Source organism: Scardinius erythrophthalmus (genome assembly GCF_964197995.2).
Source record: "Scardinius erythrophthalmus genome assembly, chromosome: 12".
Taxonomy (NCBI): domain Eukaryota; kingdom Metazoa; phylum Chordata; class Actinopteri; order Cypriniformes; family Leuciscidae; genus Scardinius; species Scardinius erythrophthalmus.
In genome coordinates this window covers 40,295,373-40,320,443 of record NC_138232.1, presented here as the reverse complement: position 1 = coordinate 40,320,443, position 25,071 = coordinate 40,295,373, and the positions used below count along the sequence as shown (strand labels likewise).

The 25,071-nt window shown below is 43.0% G+C and overlaps 1 protein-coding gene across 1 annotated transcript in view; it reads left to right on the top strand.

Moving 5' to 3' along the window:
- ptprfa (protein tyrosine phosphatase receptor type Fa) overlaps nt 1–25,071 on the top strand; it is a 200,230-nt gene that overhangs the window by 34,298 nt on the left and 140,861 nt on the right. Inside the window, exons 3-4 of the mRNA XM_081380153.1 lie at nt 11,094–11,239; nt 20,664–20,805. Of these exons, the coding sequence (XP_081236279.1) occupies nt 11,094–11,239; nt 20,664–20,805 (288 nt within the window). The remainder of the gene's footprint in view (nt 1–11,093; nt 11,240–20,663; nt 20,806–25,071) is intronic.

The following is a 25,071-nucleotide window of genomic DNA, read 5'->3' as shown; positions in this document are numbered from 1 at the left end:
GAAGTACATAAAATACTTTATGGATACACCATGTGACAATTTTAAGTCATTGAATACAATGATTAAAAATGGATTTGTGATGAAAAAAGTAAAACAAAAAAATCAACATGAATGCAAATATTGCATTTCTAAGAACTTGAAACCTGCATCTTAAACTAGGTGTTTAGAAAGATTGCATTTTTTTCATCATTTTGGCCATCCTTCTTAGTCATTGAACTGCTTGCATTTGTGAGAGCTTTTAAGAGTGCAGAATATACTCTAGAATAGAAAGTAATCTGAGGAGCTTGACTGTGTTGAATGGGAGTTTATTGTATGTTATAATCAGGTAGATAAAGTGACTGTAGACTGAACAGACAGACTGTATCTGTTACGGCACTTGTGGAGCTCAGCTTTGCTGTCTTAATGGAAGAGAGTGTTTCTGTCAATAGAAGGATGAGAACATCGACACAAACACAGCTGGAGACACTGACTGAGTCCGTCTTAAAATCCATCAGCAGAAACGCTGCACGTCCTGGAGGCCAAAAGCACAACTGTGGGCCACAGCATTCCTTTTTAGAGAGAGAGAGAGAGAGAGAGAGAGAGAGAGAGAGAGAGAGTACACAAGATGATCAGTGTGCATTAATACACCACAACAATTATTGCCCTATGGTGTGAGTGACACAGCAAATGATGATCGTCATCTGATAAAGTGTAATTTTATTGTATGGTGTTCATGCATTGCTGTAAATTAAATAACTGTAATTATCCCTGTTTACCTTTGTGCTCATTTACAACATACTGGCTGATGTTGGCACACTACTGGCAACATACTGGCACACACACACACACACACACACACACACACACACACACACACACACACTGCATCCTCTGGTGAACATGATTTCATCTTTTTTGATCCTGGAACAGCATTCAAATCAGCCGATCAGATTTGAAGGACAACGTGTTATTCAGCTACCATTTCCCTCTGATTTCAGGGATGAGTTATAGGTAGGGTTAGGTTTAGGGCTAGGGATGAGATTAGGACAAGATTTTGAGACAGGAATGTTGTTCCAGGATCAATAAAATATGTTGATCTAGGAACATATCTTGCTTGGCAAAATCACAGTGGCCACATCCTCTCTACCTGTTCACTGAGCGCACACACACTGACTCAGGAACACACAGTTCTGACAGACATACGCACATTCACATGTAAGAGATTGGCCGAGTATATAGGTACATTAAAAAAGGATTTATAAGAGCTGATAACTATATTTGTTATATTATACTAACAAAGAAATGACAGACCATGAGGAGTTGCAGAGAATTTTCCACAGGCTCATTTGGATTTTTCCTTTCTGTCCAGATCTTGTCGTGCACGAATGCACACTGATCATCTTGTGTACATTACCAGCACTAAATAAACCTGAAAATGAAGGTAACCAAAGAGACACTGTAAACGCAGAGACTGTTTCCAGGATATGAGCCTGTGTGAACTTGACTTCATACATCCAGTGAAATTCACCACAACACCAGATAATTAAATGACACTGAGCAAAAAGGACATTTACAGCAGATACAGATCTAATGCTGTGAAATTCATTTTTAAGTAACTTAGGTGTCCATATAAGTTTGAGAGAGCACTGTACAGTGATGTGTACATTTTAAAATAGTATGTGAGACTGTTGCAGAATGCTGTGACACGTGCATCATGTGAGGTCACGTGTTGCATGTTTAATTCACTGAATGGCATTTCGGTCATCTCAGAAATAAATATTTTTTTTGCCATTTGTATTCCAATTTTGTGTAAAACATCTTAACTTTTGAAGCTCAATTCTTGCACTTTGGTTCCATACTTTTGGCCAACATGTGCATACATATTTGCATATTGTGCACAATATCCTCTAGAAATTACATACTTCAGGTCTACTAGGAGTAGTATGCAATTACAAATGTTACAAAAATATAAATGATCTGTTGGGGAGTCTGTTTCATGAACATTTTAGGTCCATTTTATGAGCTTTTTGCTCTCCAGATTGTTAATATTAAAGAGAAAACTGAATAGTGCAGCATTTTGGGAGTGTATCTGCCTTTCAACAGCCATTTTAAAAATGTGTTTCCCTCGACTGCTGGCGAAACCTTTGCGCCCGCGTCTTTGTGTTTGTGTGAGTGATTCCTCTCAATGCATGACTGATCCTGTGTTGCCACACCGTTAATGAGAGCTTTTCAATCCAAAAGCAGTGACTTTTGTTTGAAACTTTTGTCATTTGTCTCCACTCACACAGCATTTGACTATCTGGCTGTCTGCCTAGATGCCATTAAACCCTGGTTATCTGAGCCCAAATGAGAGAAAAGTCCTGTAGGACAAGAGCAGGGTGTTGAATGACAATGACACTGCTGCAGTGTGTGTGTGTGTGTGTGTGTGTGTGTGTGTGTGTGTGTGTGTGTGTGTGTGTGTGTGTGTGTGTGTGTGTGTGTGTGTGTGTGTGTGTGTGTGTGTGTGTGTGTGTGTGTGTGTGTGGGCTTATCGGTCTCTATTCCATCATGACATTTTATCCCCACTGCCTGTATACTGCTACTAGCAGTGTTTACAGCACTGTAACCTAAATCACATTCAATGGCCAGACATAGACTTCTCCACATACAGCATTGCAGTTTTTTGAAGCCAGTGTATGGTTACAGTGCTTTTAAAACAAGTATTCATTTTAAAGTTTTTTTTTTTATTTATTATTATTATGTTTTTTTTTTTTTTAATTAGTGGTGTTTGTGACTCTTGTCATTTCATCTAATAATCACCTAACAACCATCCAAAATACTATTGCAACTGGGGTATTGGGTACTGGGGTTTGTCACAATACAATCTGACATCAGCTCTCTTAGCCAGAAATACAATATTTGACGATAACTTAAAACATTCCACTATTTGATAATGATTTGACTCAGGGGCATGTCATCAATAATTTCAATACAGCAATATTACTTGCCTGTTTTACAATACCAGTTACATTTTTATTAACTCACAAATGCAACCAAATTATAACATGAGCATTTAATTGAACTCTCTGCAATTTGCAAATCCTGTTTCCCAATTGACAACAGTCAAGAAAATCTGTCTTCTGTGCTCTCTAAAATGTGCAAATCTAGTATTCCCATTAGGACATACACAACAAAATGAGGTTGAAACTAAATTCAGTGAGAATTTGACATCTTATAACAGTCGAACAAGTCTTTTAGTGGATCTTATAGAGAATACAATATAAGATAATACAGTAATCAAAAAAAAAAAAAAAAAAAAAATCAAATCGATTGATTGGCCGATAAGGTTCTGTGTATTGAAAAGCGGGAAGCCAGAGCACACAACACTCCCATTCTCCATCTTCTTTATTTATGGTCTCTGTTTAACAGTTCTGTAAAATGTTATTATGGGAAAAAATATGATTCCTAGTGCGCACAAACTTACCAGATTACTGAGTCCCCTATTGGTTACAGTGTTTACTTTTTAAATAACAATTAATTTATTTGTGAAAAATACTGTAATATGATTACAGAATCAATAAGTTATCATCTAAAGTTTAGTAATATATCAACTAGTTACTAGTTACCCTGCTCTCTAAGATATCGCCATCGGCCATCAAAAAATCTATATCGGTCGACCACTAATATCGATGTATCATTATACCCCTACTAGCAAACACTATAGCATCGTGGTCTCAACGGTTGCTGTGGCAAGCCTCCATTTATATGTGATAAAAGAGCACAGATAATGTAAAAAACTAGTTTCTGTGATGCTCAGTGAGAAAGGTTTTCTCTATCTTTTGGTGCACACAAAGATGTTTTATCCCAAATTCGCATGTGAAAAAGCATGTGACGCGTGGTTAAAAGCTCTCATGGGACGAGGACGCACATCTAAGAGGGAACCTGCTTTGATTTAGGCATCATTCTTTTAGTCTCTGTAAAATAAAGAAATAGAAATAGAAAAGATCTTTGGGATTTGGTTGCTTTGAGCGTTGATGTGTACTCTATTATATGAGCTTGTGTGACAAACTTTATAGTGCCCACATTATGGTTTTTCGAATATTCCCTTTCATGCGGTGTGTAATATTGCTGTTTGTGAATGTAAATGTTCTGCAAAGTTGTAAAGTTGAAAATGCATGATAAATAAAGTTATTGTCTCCAAAATGTAAGAATCGACTCTAAACCACCTAAACGAGTCGTTTTTCATACGAATCTCACTGCATGACAGTTCTACATCACTAGAAAATATATTTGCATAATGCCCGCATATATTGTGCGTTGTCCGCCCACGAACAACTTGACCAGCCCTCAAACACGTAATTTTACTGACGACTGCTTCTCAAATCGCAGAGTTCAACACAGGAACTTTAATATTATATCAGTCATTCACGTTAATGCTCGGCTTATTGATACAGTTTCCGCATGTGCACCGCAATAAATTAGAAATATGCATTACTGTCTTCAGGCAGAATGTTGAATGTCTAACCCCGGTGTGGTATTTGTCCCGCCCCTCCTCCACTGTGATTGAACGGCTGGGTGAAAAGTGACAGTGATGAGCGTTGAACATTCTTCAGCTCTCGGCGACTGGGATAAAACGCCGAGCATTCAGCGCTTCAGCGTGAAATAGATGCTCAGCGCTTCGTTACTCTCCAGGCGTTTGAAAAACGCGGCGCACCCATTGAAAACTATTGGAAAAATACGCCTTACTGTGTGTCCAATCGCTGAGCTTTAGGAAGCCTCCGGATGGAGCTAAAGTTCAGTTATGGTAACGGGCGTTTTGTTTCCGACATGCGCTGTGAGCGGTAGACCAATCACAACAGACTGGACCATCTGGCCAATCAGAGCAGAGTAGCTCTCGGAAAGGAGGGATTAAGAGAGACTGATTCATCCATCGAGTCATTTGAGAATCATTGAAAAATTTTGTGATGTTCAATGTATATTATGAGAAAATTAAAGTGTCTTTTGACCTTTGATGCATGTAAACCTGTTGTAGGACACTCCGAAACAAAATTAGGTACCTTTAAAATAGCATAATAGAGGTACCTAAAATCCATATACAGTATAGCAAACTTTCCCCAAAAGTATAGTTACTGAAATCAGACTACCATGACCCAATTGTTCAGTTTCTTTTAAATAACTCCTGCTGCCTTGAAAGGCAATTAAATTGTCATCAGAAAGCTCATTTTCTGATTCATACTTCTCAGAGCGATGAATGAGTTTATTAGTCGTTCTAGAGTCTCAAATGTGAGAACGTGTGCTGATTGCGGCTGTATGATCACTTTCAGAGTTTCTCAGCTCATGTAGGCGTTTCACTCGCCGTTTATTGAACGATCTTTACAATGATCGCACAAGACCACCCCCGCTTACTCCCCTCTATGAGAGAGAGAGAGAGAGAGAGAGAGAGAGAGAGAGAGAGAGAGAGAGAGAGAGAGGAATTGGTCATGGTGTTGATAATGGGAGCACCATTCTGCCTCTCTATTGCTATTTAGACAGAGCCATTACTGTAATGCACCACCCAATAGGGAATAAAAGAGAAGCAATTTCTCTTTCTTTATCTCACTCTCCTCTCTTCTCCTGAATAATAAAAAGCCCAGGCATTCAGGCTGGAGTCTCACTAACTCGGTTTGAGAGTTTAGTGTCCTTCTCACCTTACTACCACCAACTGAATATTCAGACCACTTTCAAATTAAGAGGTCACATTATAAGGCTTGTTTCTAAACACTGGATTTCACTCGTTCAGGGCCAAAGCTCAACACAAAAACAAAATGGACCCTGTTTGGTTTTTTAATGCATGTTCCTAAATGTATTTTTCAAAGTTGTTAATAAAACAAACATTATTGGAGTATGTTTTACAAGAAAATACTAGTTCAGTCTTTCTACTTTAAAATTTCACATTTAAATAAATGTGTTTTGCGCCATTTCTTTGTAATTATTTGTACATTTTACTTGCAATTTCTGAGTGAAAATTGTTAATTCTACAACATTTATTCCAGTGTACTCTTATACTGAAAGATTTATCCATGCATTATTTTAGAAAATAACCTGTTTAGTGCAAGCTGAGTTCACTGAATGCAACTAGAATGCAAACACAGGAGTTTATGTTGACTTTTGTTCTTGATATTAAACAGTTTTTTGAACAGTAGCATTAAAAAGAGTTCACCTTGTCTGTACAAAAATGTTGTCTATTTCTCTTGTGCATCTGCAGCACAGGTATTGAGCATATTAACATATACTCTGATCAAATTCTTTTTCGCAGACATGAAGAGAGATGGTAACTGGAGGTAAGCCGTGCATCCATAATTAATGAGAATAAATGGCTGGGCTGTTGTTTCTCGATCGATGTTGAGATGCTTGATGCTTAGGGACCGAGGGCAGGAGGCTGACTTCCTGGATGCTGTCAGTTTATTTCACTTCATGCTGGTGTGTTTATTGGCATTATGTTGTGTAACAGGAAATTTATATATATTTATAGAATATTTTGTGTTTCGCCTCCCTGTCAGATGGAGAAATCGCAGCTCTTAAATTAGCACCTAAAATTAAAGGGGCTGTATAATCCCCTTTTCACAAGATGTATAATAATAAGTCTCTGATGTCCCCAGAGTGTGTATGTGAAGTTTTAGCTCAAAATACCCCACAGATATTTTAATATAGCATGTTAAAGTTGTCACTTTTTGAGGGTGAGCAAAAACGCACCGTTTTTGTGTCTGTCCCTTTAAATGCAAATGAGCTTCTGCTCGTGGCACAGGGGGCGGAGCTTCAACAGCTTGTGTCCTTTTACCTCACACAGACATGCACTAAAAAATTTCAAAACCATTTAGCCTTTTATGTTCAAACCAGATTCAGATGATGATGGAGAGACTCAAGAAGTGACAACATGTAGAAGCAACCGATTTCAGACATTTCTGAAAGGTTAGTTGATGAATTTATGTTGCTGATGTGGAGTTAACTTCTTCTAGTCATTAATTAGCATATTCTGTCATGATAATCTATAAATCGTGTTACGGGGGCCGGGTTTATGTAAATTTTAGGTTGGTGATGAACCCGGGAGGAATGTGGTGTAGTCGCTATCAGCCGTTTGTTGTAGTCCTTAAAAAGCAATTTCTTTTAAAAGCAAATATCACCCTTTGATTTGAACTTTGAGCGTTGTAACTTTGCAGATGTTGTTTATGCTCAAACAGCAACATTACACACTAACTATAGTTAGAGAAGTGAAATCATAATCAACCACCCCTTTAAGTGTGTCTCACAACTTATCAACCCTGACATGCAGAATAGACACACGAACCACGACTCGGCTGATCATCTGGTTTCAGAGCTGTTGATGCTCATTAATCCTGGGAACTGTCAGCGAGCAGATTAACGTTGTCCTCGCTCCAGGCGGAGGGATTTGGGTGGTATGTTTGTGGTCGGCCGCTTGGCCTGTGCGCTGCAAACATGCAGGCCTGTTATACATAATTAGAATGCGTTCTTGGGTGATTCTATGTGTTATGTGTTTTAGCTATGCCATCAGATCCTGAAAAATGTATGAAACATCCTATCATGCTCTGTGGGTTTCTGCCACTGTGTGTGATAATAATTGGAGAAAAACTTTAATTAGGCCTAGACTTAGACTTAGGGAGCATTCACACCAAAAACGATAACTATCTATATTAGCGTCCACGATATTGATATCATTCTGTTTATTTAAAGCACACACTGCAGTTTTGTAATCTGACACTCTAAATGCTCAAGCAGGATGCTTTAAAGCAGGATGGATTCTGATTGGCTGCCAGTGTTTTTATCGTTCATCAGCTGGGGAAAAAAAATCTGAAAGTAATTCCAACAATATCATTCCTCTGTGACGTTATTGTTATCGTTGTGGTGTGTGGACTTATATTTACACTGATTTTTAGAACTATATCTTTATTGTTATTGTTATAGTTTTCGTCCTTGGTGTGAACGGTCCTTTAATCTTGAGATCTTCAGACCGTCACCATGCTCTCCTGTCACCTCTCATTTCTATCATAAACTATTTTATTTTATTTTAAATAGGTTAGACAAACTTAGTCCCGGTCACGTTGGAAGTTACTGAGCTGGGGACTATTTTCAGGCGCTGCATCATATCATTACGCCTGCTGCACTCATGGTACGGCAGCAAAGTTTCTTGATTATTACGCAGGAATGAGAATATAGTTCCTAGCCATATCAGCCGAGAAAATCGCAACTTTTCATTTTCCGTCGGTCTTAGTACACGATGTGACTACAGAAGAGTCAAGTTTTAAATAGGAAAAATATCTAAACTCTTTGGTCATTTTTTTGAGAGAGATGCTAATGGTCTTGTCCGATTCAATGATCTATGCTAAGCTATGCTAAAAGTGTCAGACCCTGAGTTCGGCTGAATGGATTTGAAAACGGTAAAACTCAACTGTTTAACTCTAGGGGGAGTTGTAAAATGAGCCTATTTCCAAAAAAAGTGGAGTATCCCTTTAAGGGCCTTTATGGGTTAAGCAGGTTCAGTCTCAGAAGAGAGGCTAATGTGCTTTGATCCAGTTGCATTAGGTTTTGTCCATATACATTTAATCAAATGCTGGTGTTTTGGGGTCTTTTGAATGGGGAAAGATGGGATTAAACAGGGATTCTGGGACAGAAGTAGTGTTTTTTATACACCTGTGAATGGCAGATTACATGAAAAGAAACCTCAGTGTCCTGTGTTTTGGTAAGGAAGAGTGAGGGCAGAAACTGTGCGAGCCAGATTGCTTTGCGCTGCCTCAAGAACACACATGAAAGTCAACAAGGTAAATATTGCAGGAGGCCAGCATGCTAGCGGGCACAACGAGCATTGTGTGACTGTGAGTCTGTAATGCCTGTCTTGTGTGAAACATCCAGGGTCAGAGGTCAGCAGGCAGGGTGACTGTCTGATAAATTAGTCATGAGATGAGGTTTGACCTCAGGTGTTTCAGGGGAGTCTGACGGATATATACCGAACCAATCATCTTGAAGTGTGAATAAGATTGTGATTTGGTTGTAAGTTATCATGCACCATCAGTGTGAGAATGTGTGTCTGGGTTTCTTAACTACATTTTAAGGACAAAACTGTCCACAGAAGCTTAATTTGGCAAACCTCCAATCTCAAATGTAGATAGATAGATAGATAGATAGATAGATAGATAGATAGATAGATAGATAGATAGATAGATAGATAGATAGATAGATAGATAGATAGATAGATAGATAGATAGATAGATAGATAGATAGATAGATAGATAGATAGATAGATAGATAGATAGATAGATAGATAGATTTGTGGAAAGTTGCCATAAACCTCATGTGAAGTCGGATAATCTGTTGGCAGACTATTTTCTGAGAGAGAGAGTGAGAGAATTAGAGAAAGAGAAAATGACAAGGTCTCCTGGACAGGAACTGGTGCCGAGACAGCTCCTGCCAAAGAAAAGATGAAGACATTGTCTCCAACGAAGGCGGCAGTTTGCATTATGCATCTGTATCCAGAGACAGAGGTAAACAAAGCAGGCAGTGCACGTTATGATATATCTGTTGTTCCCTGCGGCGCGCTGGATGGCTGGAATCTTTAATTACGTTCCCGTCAGCTCTCTGTTCCTCTACAGGCACGCCATCCTTTCACCAGGGGATGGCGGTGGACAGGGAGCTCAATTTGTTTGGGTTGCCATGGCTCGTATTCTGTCAGAGCATTTAATTATGCTTTTGATACATCCTCAGAGATGAAGCTCTCATGGCTTATAAACAGTTTATCGTTATCTCAAATACCGCCAAGCGGAGAGCTTAGGCATTAGGGGAAATAGAATTCCCTCATATTGCCTGTATTTATTGTTTCTCACCTTGAGGGACGTGACCCAATGCACATGGAGGAACATTACTTGTACTGTCCTGGAGGTCTAGCTCAAGGCAGGGTTTAGACACTGTGAAAAGATCTGCTTTTGTTCCAACGCTTCTAGCCAGGACAGATTTATTGCTGAGTGAGTGCTCCTTCATAACTCAAGAGACTTGAAGGAATACATCACCCTAGGACAGGGATGGGCAACTTCGGTCCTGGAGGGCCACTGTCCTACAGAGTTTAGCTCCAACCCTGAAAAAAAATCACCTGCCTGTAATTTTCTAGTAATCCTGAGGACCTTGATTAGCTTGTTCAGGTGTGTTTGACTAGGGTTGAAGCTAAACTCTGTAGGACAGTGGCCCTCCAGGACCGAAGTTGCCCATCCCTGCCCTAGGATGTCATTCCAAACACAATACTATTTATGACATACTGTGTTATTTTAGTCTTAATGAGATACTATTATAGTTTTATATATTTTTGTATTTTGTTTTATTTAGTTTTAGTATTTTGCTGTGTTCATATTTTTTTTTAATGTCTATATAAATGTATTAGTTATTTTAGTTTCAGTTATTTTACTACATCACGTTAAACCAAATGAATTTTTTTTATTTATTTTTTCAGTTAACATTTACAAGTATGTTTAGTAAAAATGTTTTTAGTTGTAGTTTTAGTTAACTATGATGACTCTGGTGACACAAAAGTAGTTTTTCAAAATGTTCAAGCTTCTGTTTTACTTTCAAATAAAGATTGAGATTTATATTGTCAAGATCCAAAAAAATTGAGTATCCCAAACCTAGTCCATATGAGTTGTCCACTATTTCTCTGTCATCCTGAAGTCTTAGCTTTGTTTGAGAGACCGACTGAAATCGAAGTAGTTGTCCATTCATAATTTCCCCCACAGACACAACTCTCAAGTCTCTCAAGTTGCTCTGCGTTTGCTATCAGAGTGGAGGAAATACAAATTGTTATTTTTTAAATATACATATACAATATACATTTTCGATGAAATATAGTTGGAGTCATCAATTAAATGAAACTAATAAATCTTTATATATGTTCTAAAAGAAAATGAATGTGGATGGTATAGCTCATGATTTGGTCTTGGAATAATTTGTTGAGAAATATTTGAGTTTGAAATGATTTTTGATTGCAAAATTTGGTATCTTGGCAAATCTGAGTTTGAGACAAACTCTCTGTTTTATCTAAATGCCGTCTATGGCAAACAATTGATCTTTTACTTGAATGCTTCTCTCTCTTTCTCCCGCAGGCATGCCCAGTTTCATTAAGACTCCTGAAGATCAGACAGGGATTTCAGGAGGCGTGGCGTCCTTCGTGTGCCAGGCGGTCGGGGAGCCCAAACCACGAATCACCTGGATGAAGAAGGGCAAGAAAGTCAGCTCACAGCGCTTTGAGGTGGGTTTGAAATAATGAGATGTGTCTTGTTTGTGCATGCGCTCTGATCAGATGAGATGTCGAGCATCATATGGGAAATCTACCTGCTTTCTGCCAGCTGTACTTTTACCGGAAACACTAAATCAGATGCAACAAAGATCTTACCATTTCTTCCCACCAGTGGCTTCAAGGCATCCCACATAATACAGCAGCACTCTTTGATTAAGATCATGTGTGAGAGGTTTTCAGCTTTTATCATGACCTGCTCTGGGCTCTAGAGAACATCAGGGAAGTGTCGAGTGTTTCTTTGAGTTCATACAGCAGTGCTGAAATCTGTACAGCGGAGATTATGCTGATCTGACCGACACATAGGGTTGGGAATCAAAAATCGATTGGCAATTCTGGAATCGAATACTTGAGGTCAGGAATCGGATACTTGTAATAAAATAAAAATTTCGATTCCCTCTTATTTCTATGACTATGACTTATTTCTATGAGCATTTCTATGACTTTAAACCTTTGCGCGTTGCGCACACACCCAAAACGCACTAGCCGAAAATGTGATTTTAAACCATTCAAGTGCATCCAAAATGTGCGCATAGAAAAAGTGATTTTAATGTGATTTTAATGTGATTTTAAACCATTCAAGCGCGAGAAGACTGGCACACTGTTTTTTTTGTTTTGTTCTGCAGGCATGTGTTAACTATATTGGATCCGTTGAGCCTAATATTCCTGCTGCCGTCTCTATAATAACACTAATCATACAAAAGACAAAGAGAAAATTCACTTATTCTTGACTGAATAACCGTTTTTACTTTATTTGTAATGTATATTTTATTTATAAAGTGCAATGTTATTTTACATTTGATTACAGTTTATATACCTGAATACCTGAAAATACCTTGAAATACTGTTTATTTCAGTCGTATCTTTGTTCAGTTGCATCTATTTGTTGCGATTGCTAATTTTTTATTTGTTCTTTTTTTTAATAACTGTGTGTTTACTTGTCTTTAATAATGCTCGAAATTTATATTAGTTAGGCTAGTTGTTTTTCTATGGTATTTTTAATCTTTAGCCTGTTGATTTTTGTTTATAATATTCAGCTACAATTAAATGTTTTGCAATACGACTAATTGTGAATGATATCTAAGTTTTATTTTTTACCTTATTGGAATCGAAATTAGGAATCGATAAGCAGAATTGAAATCGGAATCGGATTTGTTTCAATTCAAAGATACCCAACGCTACGAGTGTCACATTGAGTGTCACATTGATATAATGTGCCGTGAGCTCAAATTATGTATGTGGTCTGCAAGTACTGCAGGCTTGATCCCAGGTTAAAAACTATGGTCACTGAGATGGCAGGGAGATGTATTTTTAATTTGATGGCAAGGCCAAAAAAACGCTGACGGCAAAAAAGAGAAATGCAGCACTTATTTTTGGACTGGAAAATTAAAGGGGCTGTACAAGAGAGATTAAATTCTGCTAAACGTAGCTACTCCGCTAAACTGCCCCCATTACTTCAACCACTCTCAAAAACCAAAACATGTCAGAAAACATGTTGAGACTGCAAACTCACAACCAAGCTAAAAGTGCATTTGACTGTTATATATTCAGCAGTGGTGTTTAACCATAACCATTGTACCTGTGACCAAGACACTTACACCAGGTTACTCCAAGTGGATTGTACCTGTGATAACTGCACTCCAAAACTGATCACATCTTTATATTCATGTTGTGAGTGCAAGCCAACACCATTGCCCCCCGATTCCACCCCAGACACAAGCAGATCTCTCTATTCTGGCCTGAAACAGGCCAAAGAGAGGCTCATCTGGACATGATGCTTCTGCTGATGAGTGTATTGTGGCCTCTGTTTGGCCCCGGACAGTCAGATGTGACGTTTTTGGAGGAGTGAGCAGAGGAGGTCTGACAGGTCACCCTGCTCTCCAGCCAGCAGTAGAGAGCTCATCCTTCACTGTCCTGGCACTGATGCAGTCTTTGTCTCGGCTGGCAGATCCAGCAGCTGTACAGGTGGCAGTACAGGTGGCACAGGTCTGACGTGGACACTTTAGGGTGAGCGGATCTTGGACGGTCATCTGTCCTGCTGGTATGCCTAAAACATTTCCGGCCATGGCTAAAATACTAACTCTGTGATCCCAGTGAGCTGCCAACATGAGCCGCATTCATAATCATCTTTAATTAATAAATTAATAATAATAATAATAGTAATTGATTATAAATAATATATCATTATCATAAATATTAATTGTCTAAATATTAAGTGCAGTGACTAATATACTACTGTATATCTAGTGAGCTGCCAACATAAGAAGTATTCACAATCATTTAATAAATAATCAGACTTAATCATCATCATCATCGTAATAAATAATAAGTCTTCATAGACACATTCACAACACAAAAGCTGCTCCAAATTAGGCAGCATGAGAAAGCAAGATAAATTGATATATACTTAAAATTACTTTAATTCCAGAAAGCATTTATAATTATAATTCAATTTAATTACAAATTTTTATTACATTACTATATTTAGCTTAACAACATGCTAAATCAAGACTACTGAAATCAATTATGAAAAACTATTTGCTAGGGTTTGCCTATGTAGACACATTTGAGGTGTCAGTTGAGATCAAGGCAGCTCACTATGTGTTGGAACAGAGCCATAGAGTCTGGCACCTCAAGTGGACTAGACCATTTATTTTAATTAAGCTGCAAAAAATGGCTCTAAAATCATTATAATTATGATCCCACAACTATAAGCAAATGAACAGCTCATGTTTACGCATCAGTGCCCATTCAGCAATTCTGCCTGTCCTGAACAAGAAGCACTCCTCATTATATCATTTTATATAGAAGTCTTTAAGTTACAGTCACAAAAACAGGAAAATTATCATGAGAAACCGTGAATGTTTTTGAATCTTAAATAAAATTATAAAAGAGAAGAAGAAACTGATACTACAGAACAAAAATACAAGGCAAAAACACACTATTCTATTGTAAAAGCTGATAAGCTCAAACTGAAGTATTTCATTCCAGGAAATGTTGCGCTTGTTTTCGACATCAGTATAGACAGGACGGGGCACCAGCAGGGGTGCTCAGGTTGATCTCAATTTGGCAGTCGACCCAAAAACAGAGAGAGTCTGACGGCAACGCAGGCATGAGGGCTCCCTGAGACGACCCTCCTCACACTGTCATCTGAGCTGATTGAGCGTGAACGAGACGGGGTCTGACAGCACCGGCATCTCGCTTACCTTAACTCTCTGCATCTCACACACCCAGTGCAGTACATTTACACTACATGTCATGAGCTGATCTTTCATATCCTTTCATATGTGACCCTGGACAACAAAACCAGTCACATGGGTCATTTTTAAAAAAAGCGGAATAAATAAGCTTTCCATTGATGTATGGTTTGTTATGATAGAACAATATTTGGTCAAGATACAACTATTTGATCTGGAATCTGAGGGTGCAAACAAATCAAAACATTGAGAAAATCGCCTTTAAAGTTGTCCATTTATGTTTGTGGTTGTGCTGCATTCACTCACAAAAATAAATGTTTTATATATTTACGGTAGGAAATTTACAAAATATCTTCATGGATCATGATCTTTACTTAATATTCTAATGATTTTGTCATAAAAGAAAAAGCAAAAATTTTGACCCATGCCCATGTTGGCTATTGCCACAAATAATACCTGTGCTACTTATGACTGGTTTTGTGATCCAGGGTCACATATAAGAGTGAGTGAGTTTGTTTCCAGCTGGGTTTAACACTTTTTGGATCTCAAGACATTTTGGCTAGTTATTGCTATTTCTGGCATGATTTTGATAGTAAGCGCAAAGAAATAACACTACCAAAAATGACAGTTTTACCATCATGTTGTTTCAACCCTGAATTTGTTTTTATATTCCATGATGGACCAGAAAATGAGAATGTTTTTGTCCTTGCAAGAAAACTGGATGATAATTTATACTGTCAAGCTTCAAAAGGACAAAGATTCATAAAAGTAGTCCATGCTGTCACGGCAAACTAAGAACAAAAATGTGAGGACTCAAACGCTGGAGAAAAAGAAGTATTTAATAACAAAAATGCAAAACAAAACCCACGAGGGGGAAAAATAGAACCAAGTAAATACAAAAACAATAAACAAACTCAGAACACTCTGGCAGGTCTCGGGGAACAGGAAACAAAAGACAATGTACCGACACAGACTGCAAACAAGAGGGAACTAATAAAGGGAAACTAATCAGGAGGGAACAGGTGGATGAACTCAAACAATAATCAGATAACAAGGGGGAGGGATCAGACAATAACAAGAGCACATGGCCCAAAATAACAAAACACCCATGTGCAGCACAAGACAGGACAGGCATGTGACATTACCCCCTCCCTACGGAGCGGCTACCAGACGCTCCATAAGACCCAGACGGGACGGGAGGGACAGACCAGGGCGGGACGGGAGGGACAGACCAGGGCGGGACGGACAGACCAGGGCGGGACGGGATGGGACGGGACGGGAGGGACAGACCAGGGCGGGACGGGAGGGACAGACCAGGGTGGGACGGGAGAAACAAAATGATTGTGACACCAGAGTGGCCCACAGGGTTCGAGAGACCAGGACGGCAATGTCAGTCCATCTGGCGGCCAGGGCGGAGACTTTCCCTCAGGTGGCCAGGGCGGAGACGACCCTTCAGGTGGCCACGGCAGAGATTCTCCCTCGGGCGACCAGGGCGGAGAAGATCGTGTAGGCAGCCAGGGCTGAGACGATCTGTCAGGCGGCCATGGCGGAGACGATCTGTCAGGCGGCCATGGCGGAGACGACCCCTCGGGCGGCCATGGCGGAGACGACCCCTCGGGCGGCCATGGCGGAGACGACCCCTCGGGCGGCCATGGCGGAGACGACCCCTCGGGCGGCCATGGCGGAGACGACCCCTCGGGCGGCCATGGCGGAGACGACCCCTCGGGCGGCCATGGCGGAGACGACCCCTCGGGCGGCCATGGCACCGGAACCGACACGACTCAGGAACAGGAACCGACACCGACTCATGAACAGGAACCGACACCGGCTCAGGAACTGACTCAGGAACTGGCACCGACAGCACCGGCTCAGGAACTGGCACCGACAGCACCGGCTCAGGAACTGGCACCAACGGCTCAGGCACTGGAACTGGCACTGGAACCGGCACCACCGGCTCAGGCACTGGAACTGGCACCACCGGCTCAGGCACTGGAACTGGAACTGGCACCACCGGCTCAGGCACTGGAACTGGCACCAACGGCTCAAGCACTGGAACTGGCACTGGAACTGGCACCACCGGCTCAGGCACTGGAACTGGCACCACCGGCTTAGGCACTGGAACTGGCACCAACGGCTCAGGCACTGGAACTGGAACTGGCACCACCGGCTCAGGCACTGGAACTGGCACCAACGGCTCAAGCACTGGAACTGGCACTGGAACTGGCACCACCGGCTCAGGCACTGGAACTGGCACCACCGGCTTAGGCACTGGAACTGGCACCACCGGCTCAGGCACTGGAACTGGCACCACCGGCTCAGGCACTGGAACTGGCACCACCGGCTTAGGCACTGGAACTGGCACTGGCACCACCGGCTCAGGCACTGGAACTGGCACCAACGGCTCAAGCACTGGAACTGGCACTGGAACTGGCACCACCGGCTCAGGCACTGGAACTGGCACCACCGGCTCAGGCACTGGAACTGGCACCAACGGCTCAGGCACTGGAACTGGAACTGGCACCAACGGCTCAGGCACTGGAACTGGAACTGGCACCACCGGCTCAGGCACTGGAACTGGCACCAACGGCTCAAGCACTGGAACTGGCACTGGAACTGGCACCACCGGCTCAGGCACTGGAACTGGCACCACCGGCTTAGGCACTGGAACTGGCACCAACGGCTCAGGCACTGGAACTGGAACTGGCACCACCGGCTCAGGCACTGGAACTGGCACCAACGGCTCAAGCACTGGAACTGGCACTGGAACTGGCACCACCGGCTCAGGCACTGGAACTGGCACCACCGGCTTAGGCACTGGAACTGGCACCAACGGCTCAGGCACTGGAACTGGAACTGGCACCACCGGCTCAGGCACTGGAACTGGCACCAACGGCTCAAGCACTGGAACTGGCACTGGAACTGGCACCACCGGCTCAGGCACTGGAACTGGCACCACCGGCTTAGGCACTGGAACTGGCACCAACGGCTCAGGCACTGGAACTGGAACTGGCACCAACGGCTCAGGCACTGGAACTGGAACTGGCACCACCGGCTCAGGCACTGGAACTGGAACTGGCACCACCGGCTCAGGCACTGGAACTGGAACTGGCACCAACGGCTCAGGCACTGGAACTGGAACTGGCACCACCGGCTCAGGCACTGGAACTGGCACCAACGGCTCAAGCACTGGAACTGGCACTGGAACTGGCACCACCGGCTCAGGCACTGGAACTGGCACCACCGGCTCAGGCACTGGAACTGGCATTGGAACTGGCACCACCGGCTCCGGCTCAGGAACAGACACTGGCTCCGGCTCAGGAACAGACACTGGCTCCGGCTCAGGAACAGACACTGGCTCCGGCTCAGGAACAGACACTGGCTCCGGCTCAGGAACAGACACTGGCTCCGGCTCAGGAACAGACACTGGCTCCGGCTCAGGAACAGACACTGGCTCCGGCTCAGGAACAGACACTGGCTCCGGCTCAGGAACAGACACTGGCTCCGGCTCAGGAACAGACACTGGCTCCGGCTCAGGAACAGACACTGGCTCCGGCTCAGGAACAGACACTGGCTCCGGCTCAGGAACAGACACTGGCTCCGGCTCAGGAACAGACACTGGCTCCGGCTCAGGAACAGACACTGGCTCCGGCTCAGGAACAGACACTGGCTCCGGCTCAGGAACAGACACTGGCTCCGGCTCAGGAACAGACACTGGCTCCGGCTCAGGAACAGACACTGGCTCCGGCTCAGGAACAGACACTGGCTCCGGCTCAGGAACAGACACTGGCTCCGGCTCAGGAACAGACACTGGCTCCGGCTCAGGAACAGACACTGGCTCCGGCTCAGGAACAGACACTGGCTCCGGCTCAGGAACAGACACTGGCTCCGGCTCAGGAACAGACACTGGCTCCGGCTCAGGAACAGACACTGGCTCCGGCTCAGGAACAGACACTGGCTCCGGCTCAGGAACAGACACTGGCTCCGGCTCAGGAACAGACACTGGCTCCGGCTCAGGAACAGACACTGGCTCCGGCTCAGGAACAGACACTGGCTCCGGCTCAGGAACAGACACTGGCTCCGGCTCAGGAACAGACACTGGCTCCGGCTCAGGAACAGACACTGGCTCCGGCTCAGGAACAGACACTGGCTCCGGCTCAGGAACAGACACTGGCTCCGGCTCAGGAACAGACACTGGCTCCGGCTCAGGAACAGACACTGGCTCCGGCTCAGGAACAGACACTGGCTCCGGCTCAGGAACAGACACTGGCTCCGGCTCAGGAACAGACACTGGCTCCGGCTCAGGAACAGACACTGGCTCCGGCTCAGGAACAGACACTGGCTCCGGCTCAGGAACAGACACTGGCTCCGGCTCAGGAACAGACACTGGCTCCGGCTCAGGAACAGACACTGGCTCCGGCTCAGGAACAGACACTGGCTCCGGCTCAGGAACAGACACTGGCTCCGGCTCAGGAACAGACACTGGCTCCGGCTCAGGAACAGACACTGGCTCGGTGGTGTCCATCTTGTCCGAAGACACAGGTTTGGCGATGGCCATTATGTCCGAAGACACAGGCTCGGCAGATGTGACGTGAATAGTCTCTGTGGCGGCCATCTTGTCCGAAGACCCAGGCTCTGCAGACGTGACTGGTCGCTGGGGTGGTGCCGGCAGGACGAGCAGCTTGGGCGGGACCGGCAGGGCGAGCAGTTTGGGCGGGGCTGGCAGGGCGAGCAGCTTGGGCGGGGCCGGTAGGGCGAGCAGCTTGGGCGGGGCCGGCAGGGCGAGCAGCTCGGGCGGGGCTGGCAAGGCAAGGTACCAGGGCGACGCGTCAGGGATGGCAGTCACCTCCGGGATGGCCTCCGGGTTAGGAGCCATCGGAAAGGTCATTGAGGAGGCCTTTCTCTTTCTCCTCCGTCCCCGGACCACCGGAACTGGGACCACCGGAACTGGGACCACCGGAACTGGGACCACCGGACTCGGGTCGACCGGAACTGGGTCCACCGGAACTGGGTCTACCGGACTCGGGTCGACCGGAACTGGGTCCACCGGAACTGGGTCCACCGGAATAGCCACGGAGGGGTTCTTCCTTCTCCTCCTCCGTTTCGGAACCAACGGAACTGGGTCCACTGGAACTTGGATCACCGGAACAGAGACCACTCCCCTGGCGATCCTCTCCCGATAGCGAATGAAACCCTCCACCATCGCCTCAAAGCTGACATGGTCAAAAGCCCTACAGATCAGCCAGTCCATCGGTTCATCCAGCGCATAATTAAACAGATCCCTGCAAGCCTCCTCGCCCAGGTTCAGCCCTTCAGCAGCGCGTCGGAACCTCTGACCAAACTCCTTCACCTCCATCCCCTGCTGACGGAGGGAGACCAACTCCTGAAAACGGAGAATCCGCTCCCATTGCGGACAGGAGACTGGTGGCGCCTCTCTTCTCCGCTGAGTCCTCATAATGGTCGGTACATTCTGTCACGGCAAACTAAGAACAAAAATGTGAGGACTCAAACGCTGGAGAAAAAGAAGTATTTAATAACAAAAATGCAAAACAAAACCCACGAGGGGGAAAAATAGAACCAAGTAAATACAAAAACAATAAACAAACTCAGAACACTCTGGCAGGTCTCGGGGAACAGGAAACAAAAGACAATGTACCGACACAGACTGCAAACAAGAGGGACCTAATAAAGGGAAACTAATCAGGAGGGAACAGGTGGATGAACTCAAACAATAATCAGATAACAAGGGGGAGGGATCAGACAATAACAAGAGCACATGGCCCAAAATAACAAAACACCCATGTGCAGCACAAGACAGGACAGGCATGTGACACATGCGAAACATGCACTTTATTATAAAATATATTATACGTTATACTATATCTACAAGTATATTATACAAGCCATGCAGTAACTTGCAGTACATTTATTTATGCATTTAGTTATTCATTCATGCATTATTTTTCGGGTAAACCATTACTTTAAATGGTATATATTAATTTAATGCAAACTGGACCTTTAGAAGAGTGTGTTAATACATATAACCTTGCAATATAATTTTAGACAACTGATTGTTAATGTGTTTATACATGCAGATCAGTGGACATGTCTGATTGTCTATTTGAAGAACAACCTTTGATTTTTGATGCTGGAAATATCTAATATCATCTGTATGTCTGTGTCAGGTAGTGGAGTTTGATGACGGCTCAGGCTCTGTGCTGCGGATCCAGCCATTACGGACACATCGAGATGAGGCCATTTATGAGTGCACGGCTACCAACAGCGCTGGAGAAATTAACACTAGCGCTAAACTTACTGTATTAGAAGGTAAGAATACATTCTCTCTCTTTCTCTCTCTCTCTCTCTCTCTCTCACTCTATCTCTCTCTCTCTCTCTCTCTCTCTCTCTCTCAAACAGCATATTACTGTCCTAGCACGTCATGATGATGTCCAACTACAGTTATTTTATCTCAATTCATTGCATGCATTGTGCAATTAGGAATGGTGCAGATGTGAAATTAAAGAAACGCTGGCTGTAGACTGGCTGTGTTTTTGATTCCTCTCACACTCAGATAATTACCATTCTGAGAACATGGCAAACAGGAATTGAGCTGAAGTTAGATTCAGCAGGTGGTCTGACTGACTGGAGCAGGGGTGGGTGGGTCATGCAAAGAGCTTTTCATGATCGTTTCCTTTTAACTTTGAGGTTCCATTCGTAATCACTGTTAGCCTTGGCAAATATTCACTTTGTTTAATGAAGTTACCCTGTTGCACAGCGGGAAGATCTGATTAAAGTCAACATCAAAACTGATGCTGTTTACTTTCTTAATACACATTCCTGCTCTTATTGCACATTATTCATCAGCACATTTTATTCCAAAGAAGAAAAACTAATAACTTGCCACCTCCAAAACAACATTCCTTCTCATCTGATGCCACCTAGGAGATGCTCTGAGGATGAACTTGAACTTTAGCCTCCACGTCGGGGTCAAAAAGCCCCCACAATCCACTGCAAAGTCACATTCAGCTCTGATTCTGCTTTTAAACACCCACTTTATACCATCCTGTCCAGTTAAATATCCAGTTTCCCATGCAAATATTAATCACTATGGAAATAAAATAGTTTTGAATGCAATATAATGTTGACTGAGGAAGACAGAGAAAGAGAGATGAAAGGATATACAGTGAGGAAAATAAGTATTTGAACACCCTGCTATTTTGCAAGTTCTCCCACTTGGAAATCATGGAGGGGTCTGAAATTGTCATCATAGGTGCATGTCCACTGTGAGAGACATAATCTGAAAAAAAAATCCAGAAATCACAATGTATGATTTTTTAACTATTTATTTGTATGATACAGCTGCAAATAAGTATTTGAACACCTGAGAAAATCCATGTTAATATTTGGTACAGTAGCCTTTGTTTGCAATTACAGAGGTCAAACGTTTCCTGTAGTTTTTCACCAGGTTTGCACACACTGCAGGAGGGATTTTGGCCCACTCCTCCACACAGATCTTCTCTAGATCAGTCAGGTTTCTGGGCTGTCGCTGAGAAACACGGAGTTTGAGCTCCCTCCAAAGATTCTCTATTGGGTTTAGGTCTGGAGACTGGCTAGGCCACGCCAGAACCTTGATATGCTTCTTACAGAGCCACTCCTTAGTTATCCTGGCTGTGTGCTTCGGGTCATTAAGACCCAGCCTCGACCCATCTTCAATGCTCTAACTGAGGGAAGGAGGTTGTTCCCCAAAATCTCGCAATACATGGCCCCGGTCATCCTCTCCTTAATACAGTGCAGTCGCCCTGTCCCATGTGCAGAAAAACACCCCCAAAGCATGATGCTACCACCCCCATGCTTCACAGTAGGGATGGTGTTCTTGGGATGGTACTCATCATTCTTCTTCCTCCAAACACGTTTAGTGGAATTATGACCAAAAAGTTCTATTTTGGTCTCATCTGACCACATGACTTTCTCCCATGACTCCTCTGGATCATCCAAATGGTCATTGGCAAACTTAAGACGGGCCTTGACATGTGCTGGTTTAAGCAGGGGAACCTTCCGTGCCATGCATGATTTCAAACCATGACGTCTGTCATGTGTATAAACAGTGTATTACCAACAGTAACCTTGGAAACGGTGGTCCCAGCTCTTTTCAGGTCATTGACCAGCTCCTCCCGTGTAGTTCTGGGCTGATTTCTCACCTTTCTTAGGATCATTGAGACCCCACAAGGTGAGATCTTGCATGGAGCCCCAGTCCGAGGGAGATTGACAGTCATGTTTAGCTTCTTCCATTTTCTAATGATTGCTCCAACAGTGGACCTTTTTTCACCAAGCTGCTTGGCAATTTCCCCGTAGCCCTTTCCAGCCTTGTGGAGGTGTACAATTTTGTCTCTAGTGTCTTTGGACAGCTCTTTGGTCTTGGCCATGTTAGTAGTTGGATTCTTACTGATTGTATGGGGTGGACAGGTGTCTTTATGCAGCTAACGAGTAATGACCTCAAACAGGTGCATCTAATTTAGGATAATAAATGGAGTGGAGGTGGACATTTTAAAGGCAGACTAACAGGTCTTTGAGGGTCAGAATTCTAGCTGTTAGACAGGTGTTCAAATACTTATTTGCAGCTGTATCATACAAATAAATAGTTAAAAAATCATATATTGTGATTTCTGGATTTTTTTTTTTTAGATTATGTCTCTCACAGTGGACATGCACCTACGATGACAATTTCAGACCCCTCCATGATTTCCAAGTGGGAGAACTTGCAAAGTAGCAGGGTGTTACTTACTTATAATACTTAGGGTAATACTTATTTTCCTCACTGTATATTGTGTTGGGGATTTTTTTGCAGGTTACATCTTTACACCAGTAGATGATGACAAGTGACTAATTTTATTGAGTCAGTTAATCATTTATTCATCTGATTTGTTCAAAACATGAATGCATCAAGTGACTGGCTGCATCAAAAATGGCATACTTCCTTACTATATAGTAGGCGAACAACAGTGAGGACTCGGAGTAGTATGTCTAAAATTAGAGTACTCAAAAAAACAGTCGGTGAAATGTACCCGGAGGACTTGCTACTTAATTTGAGATCCTTAAATGCGTATCTGATGGACACTTTACTGTCCCATTAGGCCAGGGAGAGAATTTTGTGAGTGGCAGTGAGTGACACAACCGACCCTGGTGGGTCACATGACAATGACAACTTGATGGATGTAGTATGTTCCGATTATGTATTGTTTATTATTTATTATATATTATTAATATTTATTAATTACTTATGTAAAATAAATACCTACTCAGAGATTATGCGATTTCGAGTGCTGCCACTGTCTTTACAAGTCATTTAAATCATTCACTCAACTGATTTATTCAAAACACTGGTTCATTTAGGAATTATGAGTGACGAGTCATTTAACTGATTCATTCTCCTTTAGGAGTGACTCAAGTTATTGTCTTTCAATGAGTGTGTCATTGAATAATTTGAATAATAATTGAATAATCTGTGACTCTGGTTGAAACTATTTTCAATGTCAGTGCAAAAAATGGTCTGGCATTAATATGTATTACATCTAAGTAACTCAATATTAACTTCTTGAACTTATTGAACCGTTGCATAAAAGCAGTACTACACTGTTGGTCTGAATATTAGCTGCTTTTTGTGTCTACAACCTAAAATGGGCTGATATTCAAAACAAGCAGTCTTGCTCTTGTGATTTTGCTCAAATACATTTTCCCAAAAAACTCCTTGAAATGTTTCTTGCCTTCTTCTCACATGCTGACTGAGGGAAACTGTAAAAAGTTCAGCCAAACCAGGCGTTTTGTTCTCTGTGGTTTGTTATTCTGCTGATGGTTATGAAGCTTATCAGCCCTCCATCTCACAGGACTGTGAGGGGAAGAAAACACACACACACTCTTCCACGGGATTGGAACATGTGCAGCGTTCTGATAGCTGCCTCTGTTCTCGGTAAGCCTTGCTGTGGTTCCTCTGCTCAAAGCAAAGATGTGTGTGTGTGTGTGTGTGTGTGTGTGTGTGTGTGTGTGTGTGTGTGTGTGTGTGTGTGTGTGTGTGTGTGTGTGTGTGTGTGTGTGTGTGTGTGTGTGTGTGTGTGTGTTTGTGTTTAAAGATGCAAGTTCATTTGAGGGCACATTTGAGTAGATTACCTGTGCCTGTAGCTCTGATAGTGTGTTTTTTTCCATGCCTGGCCCTCTGACCCTGTGGGAGATTACAGCACGCAGACACACACACACACACACACACACACACACACACACACACACAGATAGGCGATATGTGTTATGTGAGTGTGCTGTACACTGCAGCTGGATTCATGTTCTAACATGAGGAATATGGAGGTGCTGATACTACATGAAGATAAATCTCAGACTCTGTTCTTAGACAAAGAGGCGATGCGGCTGCTTGCATTAGTCCATGGTTACAGCTCACTGAAATTCAACATCCTCATGTAAAGGCGGTTCTAGTCATAGCACGACACCACAGGGTATAAATCAGGGTGTTTGTCTTTTTGTAATATATCTGCGTACTAATCTGGGGAGTTCAGTTAGAGGGAAGAAAATTGTGGGTTTATATGATGC